At 43.0% G+C, this 26,131-nt stretch overlaps 1 protein-coding gene across 3 annotated transcripts in view; it reads left to right on the top strand.

Annotated features, from left to right (window-relative positions):
* Positions 1 to 26,131, top strand: part of GALNT2 (polypeptide N-acetylgalactosaminyltransferase 2) — a 153,495-nt gene that overhangs the window by 66,021 nt on the left and 61,343 nt on the right. For all 3 annotated transcript variants that reach the window (XR_005224791.2, XM_037895223.2, XM_037895224.2), the window contains 2 exons: positions 9,485 to 9,578; positions 19,446 to 19,599. Coding sequence is in view for 2 of the 3 variants with exons in the window: in XM_037895223.2 (XP_037751151.1) it covers positions 9,485 to 9,578; positions 19,446 to 19,599 (248 nt within the window). In the remaining variant the exon portion in view is untranslated. The remainder of the gene's footprint in view (positions 1 to 9,484; positions 9,579 to 19,445; positions 19,600 to 26,131) is intronic.

The following is a 26,131-nucleotide window of genomic DNA, read 5'->3' as shown; positions in this document are numbered from 1 at the left end:
AGGGCATGAAGGACAGAGGCTATCACAGGGACCCTCAGCAGTGCCGTGTGAAACTTTAAGGAGCTCAGGCAAGCCTACCAAAAAACCCAAGAGGCAAACGCCCGCTCGGGGTCAGAGACCCAGACATGCCGCTTCTATGATGGGCTGCATACAATTCTAGGGGGTGCCCCTACAACAACCCCACACCTGTACGTGGACTCCTGCAAGGGAGTCTCACACAACAGGGATGAGGATTTTGGGGATGAGGAAGATGATAGTGCGCACCAGGCAAGCGGAGAAACTGTTCTCCCCGACAGCCAGGAACTGTGAATCACCCTGGAGACAGCACCCTCCTAACCCGGGCTCCCAGCCCTTGAAGGGAGAGAAGGCACCTCTCGTGAGTGTACCTTTGTAAATATAATACACAGTTTAAGAGCAAGTATGTTTTTAATTATTGATTTGCCCTGAAGACTTGGGATGCATTCACGGTCAGTACAGCTACTGGAAAAGTCTGTTAACATGTCTGGGAATGGAGCAGAAATCCTTCAGGGACATCTCAATGAAGCTGTCCTGGAGGTACTCCCAGAGCCTTTGCAAAAGATTTTTGGGGAGGGCAGCGTTATTGCGTCCTCCATGGTAGGACACATTACCACATCAGGCCAGTAGCACATAGTCTGGAATCATTGCATAAGACAGCATGGCAGCGTGTGGTCCCGGTGTTTGCTGGCTTTCAAGCAACATCCGTTCTTTATCTCTGTGTTATCCTCAGGAGAGTGATATCATTCAAGGTCACCTGGTTGAAATAGGGGAATTTTATTAAGAGGACATTCAGAGGTGGCTGTTCCTGCTGGGCTGTTTGCCTGTGGCTGAAAAGAAATCATCCCTGCTGTTAGCCACGCAGTGGGGGGGAGGGGTGAAGCGAACATCCCAGAGAATTGGTGGGGGGGATAGTTGGGTTTGTGCTGCATGTTAACCCGAAAACATCAGCCCCTCCTTTTAAATGGCCAATGTGTCTCTTTCAGTTTTACTCCCCCTTTTTTTCATCCCGCAGCTGCAAATGTTTCAATTCGTCCCAGAGGCTAGCGTAGATAAGAAGGCAAAAAAAAAAAAGCACTCGCGATGAAATGTTTTCTGAGCTCATGTGGTCCACCCAAAGTGAAAGAGCCCAGCAGAATGCGTGGAGGCAGACAATGGCAGAGTTTGGGAAAGCACAAAATGAAAGCGAGGACAGGTGGCGGGGGAAACAGGAGAGGTGGCAGGATCAAGAGGAAAGGTGGTGGCAGCATGATGAGAGGAGGCAGGATGCAATGCTGAGGCTACTGGAGGATCAAACTGATATGCTCTGGCGTATGGTTGAGGTGCAGGAAAGGCACAGACCACCACTGCAGCTCCTGTGTAACCAACCACTCTCCTCCCCAAGTTCCATAGCCTCCTCACCCAGACGCCCAAGAACGCGGGTGGCAGGGGGCCCTCCAGGCACCCAACCACTCCACCCCAGAGGACTGCCCAAGCAACAGAAGGCTGGCATTCAATAAGTTTTGAAGTGCAGTGTGGCCTTGTCCTTCCCTCCTCCCCCACCCCTCCCAGGCTACCTTGGCAGTTATCCATCTATTTATGTGACAAATAAATAAAGAATGCATGAATTTGAAACAACAATGACTTTATTGCCTCTGCAAGCGGTGATCGAAGGGGGGAGGGGAGGGCAGGGCGGTTGGCTTACAGGGAATTAGAGTGAACTAAGGGGGTGAGTTTTCATTAAGGAGAAACAAACAGAACTGTCACACTGTAGCCTGGCCAGTCATGAAACTGATTTTCAAAGCTTCTCTGATGCGCAGCGTGCCCTGCTGTGCTCTTCTAACCGCCCTGGTGTCTGGCTGCGCGTAATCAGTGGCCAGGCGATTTGCCTCAACTTCCCACCTCTCCATAAACGTCTCCCCCTTACTCTCACAGATATTGTGGAGCACACAGCAAGCAGTAATAACAATGGAAATATTGGTTTCGCTGAGGTCTGAGTCAGTAAACTGCGCCAATGCGCTTTTAAACATCCAAATGCACATTCTACCACCATTCTGCACTTGCTCAGCCTATAGTTGAAGAGCTCCTGACTACTGTCCAGGGTGCCTGTGTATGGCTTCATGAGCCATGGTATTAAGAGGCAGACTGTGTCCCCAAGAATAACTATAGGCATTTCAACATCCCCAACGGTTATTTTCTGGTCTGGGAAGTAAGTCCCTTGTTGCAGCTGTTCATACAGACCAGAGTTCCTGAAGATGCGAGCGTCATGTACCTTTGGTGTTGGTGAAACGTCCCTTGTGATCCACCAGTGCTTGCAGCACCACTGAAAAGTACCCCTTGCGGTTTATGTACTGGCTGCCTTGGTGGTCTGGTCCCAATATAAGGATATGTGTTCCGTCTGTCGCCCCACCACAGTTAGGGAATCCCATTGCAGCAAAGCCATTCAGTATGACCTGCACATTTCCCAGAGTCACTACCTTTTATAGCAGCAGCTCAGTGATTGCATTGGCTACTTGGATCACAGCAGCCCCCACAGTAGATTTGCCCACTCCAAATTGGTTACCAACTGACGGGTAGCTGTCTGGCGTTGCAAGCTTCCAGAGGGCTATCACCACTCGATTGTGAACAGTGAGGTCTGCTCTCATCTTGGGATTCTTGTGCTTCAGGGCAGGGGAAAGCAAGTCACAAAAGTTCCATGAAAGTGCACTTACGCACGTGAAAGTTTTTTGCAGCCATTGGGAATCATCCCAGATCCGCAACACTGTGCGGTCCCACCAGTCTGTGGTTGTTCACTGGCCCAGAATCTGTGTTCCATGGCATGAGCCTGCCCCATTGCCACCAGGATGGCCAAATTGCCGGGGCCTGTGCTTTGAGAGAAGTCTGTGTCCATGTCCTCATCACTCTTGTCACTGCACTGCCATCGCCTCGTCGCCTGCTTTTGCAGGTTCTGGTTCTGTATATACTGCATGATAATGCGCGAGGTGTTTACAATGCTCATAACTGCCGCAGTGATCTGAGCGGGTTCCATGCTTGCTGTGGTATGGCATCTGCAGGAGAGCAGAGTTGCAGGGGAAGCGGTGGTTGGATGACCAGTTTTGCAGACCTACCGCACCGTCTGCTATTAGGACACAACAGCTGAGCTGGCTGCACACTTGCTGTGGTATGGCGAGACCAAGAACAGCCGAGCAGAGTTGCAGCGGAAGTGGCCCTGGGAGACCACTGGGAGTGCCAGCGGAAGCAATGGATGACGATGGTCATTTCGAGGACCTGCGAGGTGGATTCATAGCATCAGGAGAGTAGAGTTGCAGCAGAAGCTGTGGATGATGCTGATGGTTTGCAGACCTACTGCACCGCTGCTGAAAGCAGTATGGCGCCCGCATGGAAAAAAGGCGCGAAATGGTTGTCTGCCGTTGCTTTCACGGAGGGAGGGGCGACTGATGACATGTACCCAAAACCACCCATGACTATGTTTTTGCCCAATCAGGCATTGGGAGCATAACCCAGAATTCCAGTGGATGGCAGAGACTGCATGAACTGTGGGATAGCTACCCACAGTGCAATGCTCCAAAAGTCGACTCTAGCCTTGGTACTGTGGACGCACTCCGACTTAATGCGCTTAGTGCACTAGTGTGGGGACACGCACAATTGACTGTATAAAATCGCTTTCTAAAAAATCGACTTCCATAAATTCGACCTAATTTCGTAGTGTAGACATACCCTGAGTGTCTAAGCAGCCATTGGAAATAGATTGCTGACCCCTTTAACTGAGATTATATGGCACTTGCTCAGTACTTGATTTGTAACTTGGCTTGTGCCCTGTCCTCTAAAATTTAGGGATGCCTGTAATAGGTCACTGCCTACACAAAGTCTGAAATACATATAAATTTAAAAAAATGCAGATATCCAGACACTAAAATTCATATTGTTTTGTCTGTTTAGTAAGTCTTAAGTGACTTCCTGCTAAAACTTAATTTGTCAACGATTTCTTAATTTTTATTGTGACAACCCATAGCTAGAACATGCGTTTGCTTTGGATAATTTTAATATTTTGTATTCAAAGAGTGGTGGCTGTGTTTAGGGACTTTAAATTTTTATAATACCATTCAGTCATAGAGTATGTCTACATTTCAGTTAAAAACCTGCAGCTGGCTTGTGTCTGCTGTCTCGTGCTCTCAGGGCTCAGGTAAGGGACTGTTTTAATTGCAGCGTAGACATTCAGGTTCAGGCTTTAAGACTCTGCAAAGTGAGAAGGTCTTGGAGCTTGGGCTGCTGGCCAAGCCCAAATGTCTACACTACAATTAAACAGCCCCATGGTCCAAGCTTGCTGGCACAGGCTAGCTGTGGGTATCTAATTGCAGTGTAGACATACCCGTGGTGTCAAAGTCAGTGGATGTTTTACGTTTTATTTCTAACACCTTGTTACAGACGTGCATCCTGTTGTGATTTATGACAAAGTTATAATTCTGAAATATTAGTAGACGGAGGAGTGTTATGGTTGCTGTTGAAGGAGCTGTCCCAATGCAAAGTATTTTATCCAGTCTTCTGATTCTGGGATTGCTGTTTCTGAACTCCTATGGGTGTCTAATCACAAGCACCACTGTAATCATGTCTGTAGCTATCACATTGAAAACCTTTGTTTATAGAAAATCATATAGAAAGACTTTCTATATTCTAACTTCTGGTAGGAAAATATATATAGGAATATATATACGGTGAGAAACAAATGATGTAACTTGGACCTGTGGAATAGGGCTTTTGGCTAAACAGTCCTTGGGTTCTATTTCTGGGTATCTTATTTGTCACCTGCTTTTGTATGTATTTGGAATGCCTCTTGTTAAGCAATTCTTTACAGGGGGATTTAGAACATACAGCACATGTAGAATAAGAGCTATAGGTTTCCTATTCAGTGCTTATAAAAGAGCCATTCTCTGCAGTTACTAATAAATATAGAAGCCGCTCTAAAGTCTGAAAAGTAGCTAGACAGACTTTTCTTTTGTTACACTGTTACCATGCTACTAACAGTTTGCAAGCATTAGTGCTCATAGTCACTATGTCCTTGACCCTCTTTTTTTTTTTTCCTGTGGAGATGTGTGGAATTCGCAAAAAGAAAAGGAGTACTTGTGGCACCTTAGAGACTAACCAGTTTATTTGAGCATAAGCTCACGAAAGCTTATGCTCAAATTGGTTAGTCTCTAAGGTGCCACAAGTACTCCTTTTCTTTTTGCGAATACAGACTAACACGGCTGTTACTCTGAAACGTGTGGAATTGTATTTTTCCTACTGAAGCTGTCTTGGCACACTCACGGTAGTATCGGATAACTCCAGGTTCTTGTGAATCAAACAGATTTATGATTAGCTTATTAGATTTTTCCAAGTCCAGTGTATCTGATACCTCAATATAAATAGCTTCTGTTGCTGAGCCTGCACTTGCCATAGAAATATGTGCCTATGCATATCTGTTTGCATAGACAGTCAAATAATTTGAGAATAAATGAGTGCTTTGACCACTGTTTGTAAAAGACAAACGACTTGTTGCAGGAAATATGTCTTAGTTCGTGTCTCAGTTTTTCTTTTCAGGGTTGGAGAGGTAATAGAATCATGGATTTTCATTTGTGTGTAAACAGCTGTGTTCCAGATATTTTGGGAGGTAGCTTATTTCTGTAGCCTGCTAATAGTACAGACCAATAGGTGTTCCTTCTCCCCACCAATCAGCTGGGCAGGAAATGGCCACTGAAAATTCAGACCTTCTACCTCACTGAGACCAGGTCTCCCTACTTCTTTTATTATTGACATCCACTGAGCCAGTTGCTAACCTGCACTTAAAAATCCTGCATGCATTGACTGACCAGCATGTCTGATGTGAGCTTGTAAATAAGAACTGGCCTTTCACTTTAGTTTCCTTAAATGTCACCAAATGCCAGAAGGAAGGCATGAATGATTTGCACACCCAGCCTGCTATTTTCTGCACCATTAAATCGATATAACTCTTTACCTTAGCAATGAGTATGAATACGAATAGTAATCTGTTAAAATACTCTCCTATGGCAAGCATAGCTATACCTGCAGTATCTTGCGCTTACCACTGAATGCTATTCCACTGAAAGAGTCTGACATAAATATGTATGGCTATAGATACTGAAGGGGAAGAATGTCCTTGTCAATTAATCTAAGTTGTTATAGCTCTCTAACATTTTGCTCTAGGCTTCAACATGTGGGACTTGGTACCTACACTTATATTTTGTAAAAACATTCTTCACCTTTGGACATGGTTCTCCTAGTCACTGCTCTTGTGATAGTTTTACAAATTTTAGAGTTGTTGGCAACTGTAGTAATATTATGGTGTATTAGTAATCAAGTCCAGGTAATCGGCCTTTGTTTTGAAGGGAGGCTTGATACCAAGGAGTTTGCTTTGCCAGGGAAAGCAAAGTGATCGCCAACTTAACCTAAATCAGAATCACAAAAAAAGTTAATTTAAAGCTGATTTCTAGGCAAAACTTGGTAGAGTTATGTTTGCTAAGGAACATAATGTTTAAAAAGGGGGGAAATGATGTCTTTAAAAGTAAGAAAATAAACCATTCCAGGAAGGTGGATACACTGTTAATAACTTCTAATTGTGCAGACATACAGTTATCAGATTACATACTTCACAAACAGAATTTAGCTCTGCCCATCTGTTAATTTCAGGACAGCTGAAAGAAGGAAATTGATGGAAGAGGTGCTTCCAAACATGAGTGAGAAGCCAGGGGCAGAGGAGGCTAGCCTTTAAGGGAAACCACACATGAGTGCAGGAGGAAGCCAAGGGTATTGACTATGAGGCAAGGGCTTTCTGATGTTTTACTTATCAGCAATAATGAATCATTGTTTCAGAACTACGTATCTGATTTCCGGGAATAAATATTCCTGAACTGCACAGACCAGTTATGTGCTTTGGATAACTAATATTCTGCCCATCCATAATTCTCCTATAATTTCAGTTGGATTAAGTATTCACTTCCTGTGCTAATCTCTCATGCACTGTTTTCACACCTGTCACATTCTACCCATGAAGTTCGGTGAAGTAATTCCTGTATATACTTTGTAAACCATTTTGAGATTAAAGTTGTCAGGGTAAATGTTCTCTATTCAGGCTCACAGTGCCAAGTGTGTATCTGAGATTGAGTGTTTTTGGGTGTCCCTTGTACAAGGCAGACTAATGGGTTTTTCTGTTATAACTAGTTACCTCTTTAAGATTTAAGAATTTAAGATTATATAATAAAGCTACCTATGTGAAAGTAGGACCCATGTATTTTTGTGATGCCATGGAATGTACTGCAGAATCCACTCCTTACTGCAGAGTTGTACTATAGAAACTAAAACTTCCTAGCTCTCATGGCTGTAAAGAAAACCTACCTGATCTGAACAAAAGTGTGAGGTTTCCCTGAGCCAGCAAACTACTTGAAAAGTATTGAACTGTATCATTCATCTGAGATTTAAATTCTAAAACCTAAAGATGACCATTTAAATATCAACTTCATTATGTCACTGCTGATCTTTATCAGGTATATGGAGCTAACACGTTTATCTCACAGCCTCCAACTGTCTGCCATGCCTTTTTGGATGCTGAAACCTACAAATATCTCCTACCCAGCTTTTCTGTTACAGTTTCTTTGATGCGGTTGTACGTTGTCAGTACAAATGTTTGTGGCACACTGAACTTGAATGAAGCTGGACAAGATTTTCCAGTCTGCTGCACCATAGTGCTGTAAAAACAAGCCTCTTGCTGTAGAATATAGCTTACCACAAAGTATGTGACTCTTGTAAATGGCCAAGGAATTCTGAATAATCAAATTTCTGATAAGCATTATTTACTCCAGTCTGTTCTGAATCTATAAAATCTCAGTTCGGACTTGCAGCTTTTTTCAGTATTTGCATGGGTAGTGGCTGTTTAAAAAACAGCATCAAAAAGCCTTCTAAAAATATACTTATGCTTAAGCAGCAATGCATGTAAACTTTGCACACAAAGTACTTCATTTTGAATTTGGCACTGGTAAACTACAGTGAGTGGGAACTTTAGAAATGTTTGACAGATGTGTACTCTGAATTTTCATGAAAGGATAGGATATTTCTCCTTTATAGGGACACAAAATTGAGATCTAGACAGTATTGAGTGACAAATAGTTTCACCAACTACACCTGCCCTTGAGTTCCCTTACAAATTTTTACTATTTTATAGCTAATGTCAATGTCTGCCTTCCAACATCGTTCAGATCAAATATATTCTGTTAACAAGTGTTTCAGCTGCCCTTGCTTGCTCGCTTTGACTCTGCGTGTCAAGCTTGGTTCATTCCTTCTCACATGCCACCATCAATATTAAAGATTCTGCAGGGCAAATCCTGCCCTTAGTGGGTTTTCACAGGGGAAACTGACTCTGTAATTGAGACTTAGCAAATAACTGTAATGCAGGAGAAGGAATAGAATCTTCCTTAATTGTGTTGACTCTGCAGGGCTAATAGGAGCAGCTGACTGAATAAGTAGAGTGCAGATGTGTAGAATAAAGGCTTTTCCATAGACACTTCATAGTAAAACCTCACTGTCGTAATATACCTAATTACCAAATATAGTCTTTTAAAATAAATGCTTTCTGTTATCCCACTTTCTCTTCCAACTTGATTCTGTGATGTATCCTAATTCTGAATTGATATCAGTTGTTTGTATGGTAACATGAACACATGATTATGAGTTCTCTGTGTGATGAAGCAGGAAGAAAAATGGGGCTGTTAGTGAACTTTCATCCTGTATTTATCAATATCTTTACTGAAATTCAAAAAGACTGATAGTTGCTTTTTCACTAAATGTTAGCATTTTTCACTATTACTATAGTCAGAAATCCAGTGGAACTATTATTTGAAAATCTGCTATCAGCATGGGTTCTGCCAAAATGGGTGCCTGTAAAGGGCAACTTGCTATGGCCCTTTCAAAAGTTTTTGTATCGGAAAGCCACTTCCCAGAATATGATGAAAATTAATAACTTAGCTATGTAGTATTTAGCTTTTATTATAAATATTCAAGTAATAGTGCTCTGAATGTGAAAACTGCTGGACATTCACTATTTAGCTTTTGTTTTAGTCACACTTTGCCATCACGATTCTTTGTAGAAACAAACTTCAGTATCACAGATTACATTTAGGTTCACATTTCCTAATAAACTTTCTATTTGAGAGCAAGATATTTCTTCCACTAAGTAGTTGCCACATATGTTAAATGTTTGATCCAGTGTCTAGAACCCCGTTTTATTTTCCTGTTTTTGGAAAAATTGGGGAATTTGCTATTCTCTCCCTTGGTGCCTAAAACAAATCTCTTGAGGTTTTTATACCCTTAAAAGGGTCTAAAGGCCATGTTAGTGTCAAAGAGTAAAAGTGACTAGTCATCCCTTTTGAAAATACAGAAAATTAATATAAATTAATCATACCAATTTAAGAAATGGTTTTAAGTTTTTTTGTTTGCTTTTCAGGAGGACCCAAATGACATTGATGCACTAAAAAAGAAAGACCCTCGCAGTAACAATGGGGAAGACAAAGCACAAAGCGTGGAGACTCTACCTCCAGGTATTGCAGTAATGTTTGTTGCCAAAGTAAAAAATCCAAAACTATGAGAAGCTGGGGCTGTGAATTTTTCTGATAGAGGCTTTTACCCAGGAAGGGAGAGAATTATTATGCAAAATGTGGATTTGCTTTAATTCTGAAAACTTCAACTTTCTGAACTCTAGCCCACCTTGCGAGTAAAAATACCTATTTTGCTGAGGCTTGGTCCTAAAATACTCTATCTACATTTGATCCGTGCCTGCTCATGATATAAGCTCTTCCCTGCGTACAGATTCATTTGTCGGAAGAAGGCTCTTGAACAAGAGGTGCTCCAGTTCTCTCCACTGGTGGGACTGGCAGGTGGTATGCACTCCCCATTGGAAAGTGATACTTGACACATGAGCCCAGTGTTGAATCTTCAATCAGGAGCAGGTCATTTTAACTACAAATTGAAAAACAAAACAAAACAGGCTTTTCTGATAGAGATTGTGTTTCTTTTGTGTAACCGTCTGTCTAGGCCGGGGGTGGCCAACCTGAGCCTGAGAAGGAGCCAGAATTTACCAATGTACATTGCCAAGGAGCCACAGTAATGCATCAGCAGCCCCACATCAGCCAACCCCCCTGGCTCCCAGTGCCTCCTGCCCACTGGCAGCTCCGTTGATCAGCACTTCCCTCTCCCTCCCTCCCTGTACCTCCCGATCAGCTGTTTTGTGGCCTGCAGGAGGCGGGGGGGGGCGGTGCGAACAAGGACACGGCAGGCTCAGGGGAGGGAAGGGGTGGAGGGGGGACAGGGCCTGTGGCAGAGCCAGGGGTTGAGCAGTGAGTACCCCCCAGCACCTTGGAAAGTTGGCACCTGTAGCTCCAGCCCTGGAGTCGATGCCTATACAAGGAGCTGCATATTAACTTCTGAAGAGCCGCATGTGGCTCTGGAGCCACATGTTGGCCACCCCTGGTCTAGGCTAATGTATGGGCTATAAGCTTTATGTGCTCCAAAGCAAAGTGACATCTTTTCCCACTCATATTTGACATTCTCTAGCATATAACGTATGAATGGAGCAAGGAGTCCGGTGTCTTTATTTAAGAGGAACAGGGACATTTCCTGAGGTATGAGCTAGGAAAGCCTCAATTGACCGTGGGATGTGCTCATTTATGTATTTATCAATATAGGTTTGTTCCTCTTCCTAATACTCCTGTTGCTGTAAAACTGCTGTTTTGCAGCAGTGGTAAATATGCATAGGTAGAATTAAAGCACCAAGGAGTGTAAAAAAGCTAATAACTCATTAGAATGGTCTCCGATGCCTAGCACTTGAAGAACAAGTGTATCTTGCAAAGGAGATTACTTTCTACCAGATGGTTCCACGGTATGTTTTCTCTCATTGATCTTCTGTACAAATCCAGATGCTTCGTTGGGAGCAATTATAACCCAAACATCTGGACTAGTATAGATGATCTTGAAGAAAATTAACAACCTAGGAGAATTTTCCTCTGTACTTTCTTAAGCAGGATTTGCTATAATTTCAAGCATGTTTTTGTTTTGTAATCTTAAAATCTGGTGCAGCATAAACTATTTAAATTAATGGTTTTTCCACCCTATGGTCTTTGGCCCAGCTTATCTTAGTCACTTAAGGAAATATAATTGTTATGAACATTTATTTTCTAGCAAAATATATATATATGAGTATTATGCGCACCACAGATTAGAAATTAAATTTTTTTTTAACAATTTATTTTCCAGTTTATCCATGTGCGTAAACACTTGGTGATAATTCAGTTAGTTTGGTTTCTAGCAGTCATTTTTCTGTACAGGTTTTTCCTTAACAGGCCTCTTTGCAAATTTGTTTAATACCTCTCACTTTTACTATAGTTTAGCTTTTCTTGTGACTTTTAGCTACAGCTCTTCATTTGTAGGGATTGGGCTACTTAGTCATGGTTTAGGGCAATGATCCTCAAAGTATGAGGCATACCCCCCAGGAGGTGTAGTGGGGGCAGGGAGGGAGCATCACCCAGTCCTGCCCTGTCCCATCCCCAGCTTTGCTCCGGCCCCAGCCCTTGGCTCCCACTCTCAGCCCCTGGCAAAAGTTTGGGCACCACTGGTTTAGGGGTTCCAGGCATATATCAAATGCTTTTGGCTTTCCTCCTGAGTAGGTGAGACCTTTCCATTGGTCATAGGCAGAAGACACAGGTGTTGGGATGGGTATGGGGAAAACATGGAAAGGGAGGATATAGAGGTTTGTCCTAAAGATAGTAAGGGACAGTTCAGGAGCTGGAGAATATGGAGCCAGGAATGAGACCAGATGCCAGAATGTTCAGAAAGGAGGTCTGTTGACCAGTCTCTCCTACCTGAGGAAGAATGATGAATAAGAATCAATGTACTCTGGCAGAATACACAGCCCTCAAAGAATATATTGTCACAGGATTATACTCTTAAAATAGTATGAGCATTTTTAATGAGGGATGCACATAATGTTGTGAATACACAGTTATGGGATCTTGAATCCAGACTTCTGCAACCTTTGTGCAACTTTTTTAATGGAAGTGGTTAGGCTTCAGCTATTTGCCTTTCCTTCTTTTCTCTCTTTGGCTCACTATTCCCTTCCTGCTTTTCAGTTGAGGTTTCGGAGAGCTGCTGCTTGTTTCGGCCTTCTGCAACATTGTATTTCCAGAGCTCCAAGGAAAGCAAGGAATTGTTTTCTGAGAGCTCACTGCACAAATATTTTAAAAAGTAGAACTTGGGAGTCAGTCTTTATACAAAGCCATTAATGTTTTAAAGGTAAATTGACATTTTATCATCAAAAACTCTATTCATGGTGCTGTGTTCAGGGGTTCTCCCAACAAATTTTTAGGTGGCCTCAAAGTGCGGCCACCAACTCTTGCTGGTGGCTGCTGACAATTTTTCCTAAAATATTTAACTTTAGGAAAAACAAATAAATATGCATGCATACATGTCCAAATCATTGTAATTTATTTATACAGGTTTTTTTTGCAGACTTGGTCATTAAAAATTAATGTACAGTTGTCTGTTCTTTACTGGCCTAAACAGAATAGAAACACAAATAAGGTGCTTTGCATGTTTTGCTTTTTTGGTTGCGTTTTTTTTAGACTTGCTAGCTAGTAAGTCTGCTGCTGTGAAAAGTGGTATTTGTATATTTGTTAATATCACCTTTCAAGCAGACCTACTCAGCCCCAGCAAGCTGGGGGACAAATTAAGCCTTGGATGGGGAGGTGAGTAGGGGGTCATGGGAGGAGATAGATGGGAGGCAACTGGGGTGATGTGGGTGTCAGGGCAGAAGCCTAGAATCCTGCTGCATGGATGGGGACTGGAAGAGACAGCGGGAGCCAGGGGTGATGTGTGGGGGGTGAGCCCAGAGCTGAAGCCGGAGAGCTTGCGGCTGGGGGATGGAGCCTGCTGCTGCAGGGACCAGCCCCTGTTGGTGGCCCTGGGGGAGGGGCTGCTGCTTTGTCCTCCCCTTCTCCCCCCCCCCCCCCCCGCCAAAAAAAAAAAAAATCGCCTAGGAGGCTGTGGCTGCAAGAAAAACCCATGGTTGCCGCATGGAGCCATGGTGGCCGTATTTGAGAAATGCTGTCCTAAAGCATTTGATACATCACTGCATCTTCAACACCGTAGGGAGCTAAATTCCCATACTGTGAAGTGGTGGTATCAGCTTTAGCAGGGGTAAAGCAAAACCCTGACTGCTTGTCATGACAGATTACTAAAGAAGAGATTTATTTCCAGCTCACATGTATTAGTATCAATCTTTAATTGTATTAAATTAACCATTTGTGATTATACATTTTAATTAAAAGCATTGCATTTCCCTTGTTGAGTAAAGGAGTTATTAACTACACCTTCGAACCTGATAGTACAATTTTTATAAAGGACATATAAAAATAATATTGAGACTCCGAGATTAAAACTAATCAAGGAACCTTCCCTATTTTAATTACTTATTTTAAAAAATTTTCTGGCTCTCTTCCCAGTACAGGTTACTCCATTTTAGACTAGAGTAACATTAAAAATATTTTAAATGGTCCTTCTTGGAGAGGATTTAAATATTACTGCACAACTGAAATGACATTCCAGTTCTCTTCCGCTCCATCTCTTTGATAACAAACACAGTCTAGCAGTTATTGACATCCACATTAAGATAACTATACAGTATATCCCACTGGTATTGACCTATGTTTAGTAGTAAAACTAGGTCCAAAAAGTGAGCTCCTAATCCCCACATCACCTGTGGCTGCTGCTTGGGTTGAGGATTTCCTGAGTAGCTCACCTGCTATTCTTTCCCACCTTCAACCCCCTCTTTCCTTTACGTATCCACCATATGCTGTTCCTGCTGGGGTCTTGCTCCCCATCCCACACAACTATGCCTACTGCTGGAGTTTCACCTGTTCCCTTCCTTCAAATACAAGTTCATCTGCTCGGTCATCTCTTCTCTACCAGTTCAGTTAATTTATTCTGTGGCCCATTTCCTTCTCCCTTTTCCCCTCAGATCTCCTCTGTTCTTTTTCCTCCAGGTTCATTCTGTAGGCCAGGGATGGCCAAAGCATGATATGTTCAGCTTCCCCTTCTGTCCCTGGCCAAACCTAGTGCAAGTACTCTAGAGTCATCTCTGCCAACCTTATACAACTTGGAAATTCCCCAATCTCCAGTTGCTTTATTACAGCAACTCTGTACCTTTTTTTGCTGCTGCCACCCAGGATCTGGCCCTAAGTCTTGAGTTAGGGAATAGGAAGCAGGAGTAGAAGTGAAGATCCTTTTAAAGTAGATAGCTCTAATTTAGAGAGGGAAGACAACATAGAGACGACTGTTTCTAAGTAGAACTCTTTCCAAACTTTTTTAGGCGTCATCTGCTTTTTAAAATAAATGAATATGCTTTCATAAATTCTAAAGCTACTGTCACTAGTGCTTACAAATAAAATGTGAAACAAAATATTTGAAAATTCTTTTACTTACCTGTCAACCCAAATTCAGGCTTTTGAGTTTCCTTAGCTGACTGCATCACTAATGCCTAAAGCAGTGCAAGTCTCTACTGCTCTCTGGGACATTGTTAGTGATTAGGAATATGGTTTTTCTTTTTCTTTTTCTTTTTTTTTCTTTCAGTCTTGTTGGATACTAACTTCCTGTCCTGAAACTTAATCTGATATCCTATATGAATCAGAACCACAATTTTGGGGGAAAATTTTATTTTTAGTTTAACAGTAAGTGTCTAATAAGCTAAATCAAAACTACACTGCATAGCACATACTCTACAAAGTTTAGGAAACATGTTCTATCAGTATCGCATAAGGTAAAATATAAGCTAAATATTTAATGTATTTGTACCTGTCTTTTAATGCAATTTGACAGTTGGAAACAGACCCCACTCTCCAAGCCGCCAATAAATGCTCACCAGTAGCTCTGAAAAATGAGTTCCCCAGTAGTAAAAAAGAAAAGGAATACTTGTGGCACCTTAGAGACTAACCAACTTATTTGAGCATAAGCTTTCGTGAGCTACAGCTCACTTCATCGGATGCTGTAGCTCATGAAAGCTTATGCTCAAATAAATTGGTTAGTCTGTATTCGCAAAAAGAAAAGGAGTACTTGTGGCACCTTAGAGATTAACACGGCTGTTACTCTGAAACTTTCCCCAGTAGTGCGTGTATACTGGGAAACAAAGCAGATAACATATAAAAATACATGGTCAGTTGCTGGAAAAGGCTGATTAATCGAGCCTTTAATCTTAAAACTTAATTATTAGTAAATTGTCAAACACTACCCTCTTTACAGCTTCAGAGACAATATCCTTGTTTTCGTTGAGCCGCATTTTAATTTCCCTTTGCACAGTTACAATTTACAGTAGTTCACTTGAACTGTTATAGTTTATAACCATGCAGTGCCACATGAGCAATTCTAGCTGATGTAAACCTGTCTTATGAGAACACTTGCATTGGTCCCTCCAACTGCTGCCGTACCAGAGCATTGTAGGTACGCATTCCACAGTTGTCAGCGCAAGTCCCTGAAGCAGGGGTTGGTGGGAATACCATTTCACTATTGAAGAGGTGCTGTAACAATTTGAAAAAGTGATTCATATGCATTAACATTTTTAATGTATACAGTAGTATGTATTTTGTAAAATTAAATGTCAGTATTACATTAAAATAGCCTTTATTTTTTAATCCAGAAAAGCTTTAGGATTGAATGCATTGCACTTTATAAAATGGAAAACTATTATTTGATGCATATTTGAAGTTACTGTAGTTCAATATGAATCATCAGGCGTATAGGTGATTGTCACAGTTTTGGGCTAACTAAACCTTTGTCCTCTGTGGTCTGCTCAAGGAATCCCCTCTCAGGCCTCTAGCCATTGCCATTCTCTGAGCAGGGACACATATCCCTCTCCCTTTTAACCCAGAAGGTTTAGACTTGCAGCCCCCTTGTTTATCTCCACAAGTCTGAGTCCAGCACCTGCTTTTTGCTTTCTCTTCCAGGGCTTTGACCAGTGTATGCCAGTAGTTCCAAGTAGTCAAACAGCTCTTTCAGAGCAGAGTACATTTATTTTAGGATAAAAAACCTTGAAAATGTGTAAAACAATAAGAGGATTAAATGCTTGTTAAGTTCACCAGAAGCCCCCACCCTTGCCATCAGTTCTTACAGGAATTGGAATCCCTGATAAGTTCCAAAGTCTTTCAGATCTTTCAGTCAGGCTTTGCCTCTCTTGGTTATCCAGTCATGTCCATTTGTAGCCCAAGAAGCCCCCTATGTCAGTTCAAACTCTGTTTTTATATCCAAACCCTCCTGTTTTTAGTTTCTAAGTCTCCTGAAACATGTACAACCAGTCACTCTCCCTTTCCCCAGGTGGTCAGGCGTCAAACACTGGGTATCTGCATAACCAGCCTTGAGATTTTGCGTTGATCATCCATCATGATTCCACAGGGAAACCACCCGGTGAGCCAGGAACAGACAAATACTTAGAACATTCACAGACCTTTGTATCATGAGTGCCCATATCACCTGGTCTATTTCAATATAATAGTCTCTGACTTTTTTCATGCTTTCAAGAGCTCACTCAAATATACAGATAACATTCCTAATGTTAAATACAGAGGTCTCGAGATATACCTGTTTGCCATATCTCTCTCAGTGATATTGCACATATTGTTTACTGGAGTGCTTGCAGGGGTATTGTGGAACACTGCTAGGAAAATCAGCTCCCATGGTGGAGCTGCAGCATTAGCACTAATGGTATATGCTGTCTCTGCAAAAGTGCTGAGTGACTTGGGGCAGGAGAAGTGATAAGCCTTGTTTCAAATAGGAGCAATTGTGCATTATTGCAAACTGTTGTGTGAAGATGTTGCAAGTGTTTGCAATGTCAGAATTCTCAAGTGTAGAACTGACTTCAAAGGGTAGATCCCTGAAAATGTCCTGAGAGAAATTTTGGAAAACTCATAGAAGTTTCTTTTTACCACTCTTAAGGTTGGGCTTTGACAGCTACAAAGTGTTCCCTCTGTTGCATTTTCACTAATTGGAAGCTGAAAATCTGTTTTTCTACCCATAGTGCTGTAGTCTCCCCTCTTGCTCGCTTCACAGGTTGCTAAATAAATGTTTTTCAGTCTGTTACATTTTGGTCTCTCTGGTTCTGGCTTTTCTGCATATTTTCTTCAGCCTCTTTTGGGAGGTAAATTCATTTGTAGGAGGTGTTCAATCTGAACTAATTGAATAGCTCTTAAACCTGTAATTCAAAATATAGGAATCTATGTTCTTTCTCTGACTAGACTGTCTTAAAATATTTACTTCCCATGGCTCCTCTGCTTTTCACTAGTACTTGCTGTTCAGGTAAACTGTCAGTATTTGAACTCCAAACACCACCACCGCAGGCTTGGTCAGAGCTAACTTCATTCATCAACTCCTCAGATGGCTCAAACTCTAGAGAATCTCAAATCTACTCAGTGACTTTCTTTTCAGTAAACTGTTTCCATTCTTGATGGATTTTTGTCTCACAGTATTTTGGTATCAGTCTTATTTTCCAGCAGAAATTCCAAGTGGAATTCTGGTTGGCTATATCTTCAATCAGTTGTGTAACACAGTCCTAACTCACTTTGCACACTGTGCAAATTGGCAACAGTAAAGGTGTATTTGAAATGTGTGACCAATCTCTGGCTGCCCTAATGAATGCCTGTTAGGCCACATCTACACTACCCGCTGGATCAGTGGGTAGCGATCGACCTATCGGGGATCGATTTATCACGTCTAGTGTAGATGTGATAAATCGATCCCAGATCACTCTGCTGTCGACTCCGGAACTCCACCAGGATGAGAGGCGGAAGCAGAGTCGATGGGGGAACGATGGCCGTCAATCTCGCGCCGCGAGGACGCGAAGTAAGTAATTCTAAGTCTATCTAGGATACGTCGACTTCAGCTATGCTATTCTCGTAGCTGAAGTTGCATAGCTTAGATGGATTTCTTCCCTCTTCCCCCCTCCCCCCCCCCCCCAGTGTAGACCAGGCCTTATACTAGCACACCCGTGAAGCAGAGCAGCAGGTTATGGTAAAGTATCCTAAGATATATGCTTTATTTGCCTAAAAACTTTTGTTAGCATCCATGGGGTGCTTCAAGAGAATGACACACTCTCTGCCAATCTGCCACTTACTGGACTTTCCCAAAAATACCTCTGAAATGACAGTTCCCCGTGTTGCTTTTGAAAAACTCCCAGTGAAGCGTAACTTCTTGTGAACATGTTAGTTATCAGACATACTGACCCCAAGAGAGTGTTGCTTTGTGTCATCATTTGTTTAGTGTCAGCAGCATGCTTGGTGCTACACAGCAACTTTAATATGGTGCCTTGAAGAACACTTCGCAGTAAAATAGCATTTAGTTGTTAGGGGTAACACTATTTGTGCTCAAGTGGTTTTGAGTCAGAAAGCATAAATCCTGTACAGTTGCAATAGGTTGGCTGTCAATGGCCGTATAAGGAAGATTAATTTATTTTAAAATAAAAATTAAGAACAGAGTTTACCATTTTTTTTCTAGATGCAAACCAAGCTTCTGGTGTATATCACAAGATCAGTAATTTTATAAAAGTGTTCATCCTCTCAGAAGAGAACTTTGCTTTATCTTAATTCCTTACTGCAATGTTAGAAGAAGCAGGCTTCGGATAAAGCATACATCTCCATAAGCATGCCAGTACTGTATTACCAGGGATCGCATAGTGTGCTCCTTAGTAAAGAGTTAACCTGCTCATGACAAAACCTAAAAGCTACAAAGTGTTCCAACTACTTCATGTATTTCATATCAGAAAGTGGTCAAGTGTCCTAACTATTGGTAGCATTTATGTCTTACAAAATAACTTATAAAATTTACTTTTAACCAAGTTTATGAAGAACAAACCTTTAGAGCATGGAGATACAAATCATTATTTTTAAATATGAGACTGGCTAAATTAAACCATAGTGGTTTGGTTTAGTGAAGTTAATTGAAATCTAAACTGCAAAAATTAAGTGTCTTTCTTGGGGTGTAAATCTGTGCTTGAATGATCAGCTGCCTGATGTGGAAATGCCCTTTTAAAGTGGAACATATGGTTCCTGAGGTTAAAACCTGTAACTGAGGAAAGCAGCATGGTCTAGTGATTACAGTAGCAGCAGGACTAGGAGTCGGAATACCATTAATTCATTTCCTACTGAAACTTTGCACTAGTCAATTGTGTGACTCCGAGCAAATGACTTTGTGCATCAGTGTAACCCAGATATAAAAGAAGTGTATTGCCTGCCTCATTGAAGTGTTAAAGCTTCATTTATTTTAAAGCACTTTGATCCGGTAAGAGTGAAAACTTTGATTTCAGACATTTGAAAACTAGAGCTTAATGCTTCAGATCTGTGATGCAAATATTTAACTTTGGGTTTCTTCCTTTTTAGGAAAAGTTCGATGGCAAGATTTTGATCAAGACAGTTATGTTGGTGTCACTATGGTCCGATCTGGTCAAGACCCATACGCTCGTAATAAGTTCAATCAAGTAGAAAGTGACAAACTGCAAATGGACAGAAACATACCTGATACCAGGCATGATCAGTAAGTGCCAAACTCAGCAGTTGTTGAGTTAATCAGTTACTCTTAATTTATGGCTCTTGAGTTGCATAGGTTTCTTCTGTACCCTGCACGGTTGTGTCTGAACTGCCAAAAATGAGAATTTCCTGGCCCAAGCACCTGGACTGATGCTACGACTTGAGCTTTAAACATGATAAAAAATGTTTAAGCTTGCCTGCACTTTGTCTACTGTACAGTTTCTACTTTTCTTTCACCAGTTGAACTGGTGGTGAATTACATGTCTTGTTTTTGCTAGTGTTGACAAAGACCTGGTGGCCGTTCTGTAGTGTGTGAGTGTCTAGTGCTTTGCTATTACTGGATCCCAGGCAGAATAAGCAAAATGCCAAAAACTGTAGCACTTCTGTTGCACGTTGCCTGCGATGATTCAGGAAGAGTCATGAACTGTCTGAAGCTCAAATCCCGTCCTGAGTAGCTGGGCTGTGCCTCATGGAATTCCTTCAGGTCTGGGGGTTGATAGAATCCATACGTGTATCCCTACTCTTGCTCTTTGAGCAGTACTCCAGCCTCAGGCTATGGTAGCTTCCACACTGCTTGTGCCCCAAAATACACCGGGTGAACATTCAGTGGATTCACAAAGCAGTGGGACGACTGGCTATCAGTGCACAGGAATATAACAGAGCTTCATGACATGTAGTGAGTGCACATGTAGTGAGCTGCTCACCTGCACATGAGTTAGTATAAGGAAGAGGGCACACTTGTTTTCCCCAAGAGGTGTGAACTACCTCAATTTATGTCAGTGGGGTGTTAACTTTTGAAGTCTGTGGGTATGCACACACTACGGAGACAATACTGGCATAGCTACAGCACCATAGCTATGCCGGCATAACCCCATGGTGTGTAGACTCACTAACAGCAATGGAAGGGGTTTTTCTGTCACTGTAGAAATGTCACCACTTAAAGCGATGGTAGCTAGGTTGACGGAAGCAGTTTTCTATCTATGTAGCTGCATCTACACTGGGGGTTAAGTTGGTGTAGCTATGTCAGTTGGGTATGGATTTTTTTTTTCATATCCTTGATGGCTGTAGCTATGTTGACCTAAATTTTAAACCTAAACCAGTCCTGTGTGTCTCTAGACGTGATAGAGACTATTCAAAGAAACTGTGATCCATTGCTGATAGTGGTATTCAGGTTCCCTCTGAACTGATACTGAAAATGGCTTAACTAACAGTTTAGATGGGACAAAACCACTTTCATTATCAGTTTAGGGAGACTCTTTGCTGACCACACTCTTGACAATGGATTGCAATGTAGATTGTGGGGGTGGGGGGAGAAATAGGTGTCTTCTTTAGCTTTTTTGAGCGTTAAAACTATACTTTTGGAGTGTCTACGAGACTTCGAGCATTTCCCTCTTGCCCACTTCAACCTTGTGTGAACCTTGAGCACTGGGGACACGTAGGCTAAATCTTCTGACTTGTTACCCACTGGATGACTTATCAAGGGTTGCATTATTCATGATACTACAAAACCCAGTACTATATTATGTCTTATTGCAAAGTCACTGGATAAGGATATGATTCTTCAGCTGTTAAAGATTAGCTAGTTACATAGTATTGTAGACAAATAAACCTTATTTTTAATAGGTGTGGAAACTAGGAGTGCGGGGAGTGCTCCAGCACCCCCAGGTTTTACGTGGGGCCACTGGCCCCGCACTCAGGCCTCCACTTCCCCGCCCAGGGCTTGGGTCCTGGCCACCAGCCCTGTTCCCTGGCTGCTGGCCCCACGCTCAGGGCCGGGGCCCCACTTCCAGCCTGTGGCCCCAAGCCCGGGACTCTGCTTCTCGGCCCTGCACCTGGGGTTCGAGTCCCAGCCTCTGGCCCTGTACCCCTGGCTCTGGTCCTGGCTGCCAGCCAGCTTCCTGGCTGCTGGCCCTGTAGCCAGGGCCCTGCGCCTGGGGCTCTGCTCTTGAGGCACTAGCTTCGCTCACTGGCCCTGTGCCTGGGGCCCTGCACCCAGCCCCCCCCGCTCCTGGGGTCCCAGCCGCTAGCCTCACTCCCGGGGCTCCACTTCTGACTCTGCATGTGGGGTCCTGTCTGTGGGCTCATGCTTGGGGCTCTGCTCCTGGCCCTGTGCCCGCCCCCAGCCCCCAGCCTTTCCCTCTTACCCCTGTTTGGGGTTGTTCCCCCCCCCCCCCCCCCGAGACACGGCATTGCTCCCGGCTGCAGCTAAGGGGGTTGCGGATAGGAGTAAGGGGCTGGATTTCAGTGCCCCCACTGTTATAAGGGTTCCAGCACCACTGTATGTATATCAAAATAGTGTGCATAGACCTCCAAGTGTAAGGCTGTAAATTACACTCAAAATTGAAAGTGGCTTCCAGAGTCCCTTGTCATATATAAACTTGCTTCAGTGTTTGTGTTTACACTTAATATTTCCATAAAACTATCTTGGTGTAGTGAAATGAAGAGTTGCTATGTGGGATACTGATTTGTCAGATGAACATATTTGTGTGATCAAATCACATAAGCTCAGGATTTGTCTTTTTGTTTCATGTGAAGCTGAGCAGCATAAAGTCATGTATTGGTAGTGAATGGTATTCATGCTTGATGATGGAAAAGCTGTTTAGTTTCTGTGAAGTAAAGAGCATTTTAGCATGAAGATTGCTTTGTCGTCACTATTTTTTTTTCTTCTGGAGATAAGTTTATAGGAAGAGGTTACGTGAGTAACTAGTGAGTTCTCATTACCAGCTGTTCTTGGTAATTACAACATTCTGGGCAGTAGCTGACCTGGCATCTCAGTGAGTGGCACATTATGACCCTAATTTAGCAACCACCTATGCTCCCCTGGACATCAAGAGCGATTATTCTAAAAAGTGAAAGAGCAGAAAAAGGGATTGATTTCTTTAAAGGGAGGAGTTGGCATTTAACACAGAATTCTAGAATGACAAATGAGTCAGGTACTCAGCCTTTCTGATCCAGCCCTTCTCCCCCCTCAGTGCTGTTAAATGGCCAGGAAAGAATGCTGGAGAACCCACACTGGTGTCTGGGGCATACCTAGAACACATTTAGTAAATGGAATAATGAAATCCAATTGGCTGATGGATTGAAGAGGCTAAACTTACAGGAGCCCAACCAAAACCGAAAAACAAGTCTTTTTTCCCCCCCTTCTCTCCTTGAGGGCTGGGTGATAAGAAAGGATGGTTACAATTGTGAATTGTTTTGTCTTTTCCTTACTTCAGGCTGCACATAGTCTTATAAATATTTTAATGTTCTGTTTCAGAGTAGCAGCCGTGTTAGTCTGTATCTGCAAAAAGAAAAGGAGTACTTGTGGCACCTTAAAGACTAACAATTTGTTAGTCTCTAAGGTGCCACAAGTACTTCTTTTCTTAATGTTCTGTGGTTTCTTTCAGAATGTGCCAAAAGAAATGTTTGGATCAGAGGGTGTCCTCAGCTGTTTGTGATCATGGATTATTAGAATGAACATATAAATTTGAGAATTAACTTACTTTGTACCCCTATAACTACAGAAAAAATAGATTTATCCTTTTACTTTCTACAGGTATAGTTATATTGTGTGTCCTTAATTAAATTGTGTTCCATTTTCAGAATGCCTTTTGAGTTCACATGGCATAAATCAGGGGTTCTCAAAATTGGGGTCAGGACCCCTCAGGGGGTTGTGAAGTTATTACGTGGGGGGTCATGAGCTGTCAGCCTCCACCCAAACCCGGCTTTGCCTCCAGCATTTATAATGGTGTTAAATATGTAAAGAAGTGTTTTTAATTTAAAAAGATGGTTACACACAGAGGCTTGCTATGTAAAAGGGGTCACCAGTACAAAAGTTTGAGAACCACTGGCATAAATCTGTTTGCGTCAGCTTTTTCTAATGAAGTCTGTTATAGTGGCCACCTATCCCAATACTTGAATTAGATTTGTCTTTGAAAAAATGTTTTTAATACATCTGTGCTTTCCACTAATAATACAGCTTTTTGGGGTAGCTGAGTAGTGTAATGGAATTGAGCTCCACCTATTACAAAAGGAGGCGACAAAAAATAGTCCTTTTGGAGACTATTAGGAAGACAGAATAATTGCCGAAAACAGAAGTAGCTCTCTTGCAGCGTCTAGCCCTTCGCCCTGCAAACTCTTGTCAGTCCATTGGCTTATAATATAGATGACATGTGATTGCTTTACAGCTGCTGACCTGTTGATGGTCTTGTGACTTAGGCTTGGTCTACACTAGAGTTGGATTGACATAGGCTGCCTTATGTCGACCTGGGGCATGCACAAGGGGGACAAGTTGGGACATGGCCCCCCCAAATTAATTGGCAGAGGCACAGAACTCCTCCAGCCCCGGGGCTGTGGCGGAGGCACTAAACCTGCCCCCCCAAAAGCAGTGAAATTTAAATTCCTTTGCACGCTCCTGTGTCAACCTAACTATGTAAGCGTCTACACTGCAGTGTTGCTTCTGCCAGCGTAAGTTGCCCACTACACCCACCTAATAACTCCACCACCACGAGAGGGTAGTGCTTAGGTTGATGTAGATAGGGTGGCACAGTTTCTGTGTAGACACTGCGTTATACTTTAAATCATCTGTTGGCTGCCAGCCCTGCGTGGGGCTTACAGCCGGAGCCCACCCACCCCAGGGGTCCCAGCTGGAGCAGCCTGATGATGGGGCTGACAGCTGTGAGCCCCAAGGCGGGGGCATATAGCTCAGACTGTGGGCCCTGGGAGGGGGGTGCCCCACAATGCCCCACACAGTTAAATCTGTGGAGATGCTCCTAGTGAGGACGTGCACCACCAACAGAGAGGGTGTAGTGTGGCCATGAGCAGCAGCGGCTGTACGTCGACCTTCGGCTATGTCTGTTAGCACTTTTGTCAGTAAAATTTATGTCACTCGGGGGTGTGGAAAAAACCACACACACACACGCACACCCCCAGAGCGACATAAGTTACACCAACAGAAGTGCTGGTGTGGATAGCACGATGTCAGTGGGAGATGCTCTCCTGCCAATATACCTACAGCCGCTCATTGAAGGTGGTTTAATTATGCCAACGGGAGAGCTCCCGTTGGCATAGAGCTGCTACACAGGAGACATTACAGCGGTGCAGCTGCAGTGGTATAGCTGTGCCTCTGTAAGGTCTCTTATGGAGACATAGCCTAACTTAGGTTGACTTAATTTTGTAGTGTAGCCAGCGCCTTACTCTTGGGTCTATTCTTTTGTGTTCTGTTATCACCTTCAAGAGCTTAGAGTGTCTTGGCTTAGTACTAGTGGCTCTTCTCGCTCTCATCTCAGTTAGTTTGTTCCCACCCACCCTCTTTGGTTTTTGGAATCCATCTGCTCTAGTGCTGACTGTAGACTACTATTTTGGTATTTAGGCATGCAAATTTCATCTCAGGAGAGTGAGTTTGTGTGTGGGGGGGTGTGTGTGAGAGAATCTGGATTTGTGCTGGAAATGGCCCAGCTTGATTATCATACACATTGTAAGGAGAGTGATCACTTTAGATAAGCTATTACCAGCAGGAGAGTGGGGTGGGAGGAGGTATTTTTTCATGCTTTGTGTGTATATAATAAGATCTTCTACACTTTCCATAGTATGCATCCGATGAAGTGAGCTGTAGCTCACGAAAGCTTATGCTCAAATAAATTGGTTAGTCTCTAAGGTGCCACAAGTACTCCTTTTCTTTTTGCGAATTTCATCTCAGTATCTCATGCTGTTTCTGTACAATTGAGAACATTGGCAGAGTGCTGAAACAGTGGTTCTCAACTGGGGGTCTGTGAGTCCCGAGCCGCCCCGTGGGGTTAAAGCTGGGAGCCCCAAGGTCCCCCCAGCATCCCTTGGGGCAGGAAACCTGAGGCCCCCCTCCCACCCATCTGGCATCTGAAGCCCTGAGTCGTGCCCCACCCCCAATGCCCTGCAGGGCTAAAGCCCTGAGCCCCACACCCCCTCTGGGTTATAGAATTTGTATAGCATGGGGGCCGGGGGGGGGGGGAGAGCTCAGAAAGAAAAATGTTGAGAACCCCTGTGCTAATGGATCCACTTTTAGCACTTAACAGTCCCCAAATGGAAAAGTAAATGTCCCAGGACCTTCATTGAGAGATTTGATGGTCCTCACAGCAAGTTTCAGCTTAATCCATTCATTTTGTATTCTCATTGAACAGCAGAAGGGTAATTGTGTAACCTTCATACACAACCCCAGTGCTGTTTAGCAGTCCGCTCAGAAGCAGTCCTCCTGAAAAAGGATAGGCCTGATATTAAACTCCAACTTCTGTCATCACATTTTCTGAGCCAAAAATGGAACTGACTCTATGTTCTGCTGTAGCTGTAAGGAAATCTGAGACTTTGGTGCCTTGTTTAAAAAGCAGAAAGGAAATGGAGAGTGCCTGACTTGTTTGTAAATTCAGTGGAAATGCATTCTAGTAGGGGTGTGAGATATCTTAGACTATGAGTATATAGATGGGCTCACTAACCAGAACAGGTTGATGTGTTCTGAACAACCACGCTTCTCCAAGCTGCACACAAGAGCACTTAACTGTGGCATTGCACTCCTTATCCATTCCCCACAA

Source organism: Chelonia mydas, chromosome 3 (genome assembly GCF_015237465.2).
Source record: "Chelonia mydas isolate rCheMyd1 chromosome 3, rCheMyd1.pri.v2, whole genome shotgun sequence".
NCBI lineage: Eukaryota > Metazoa > Chordata > Testudines > Cheloniidae > Chelonia > Chelonia mydas.
This window is presented reverse-complemented; position numbering and strand designations above follow the sequence as displayed.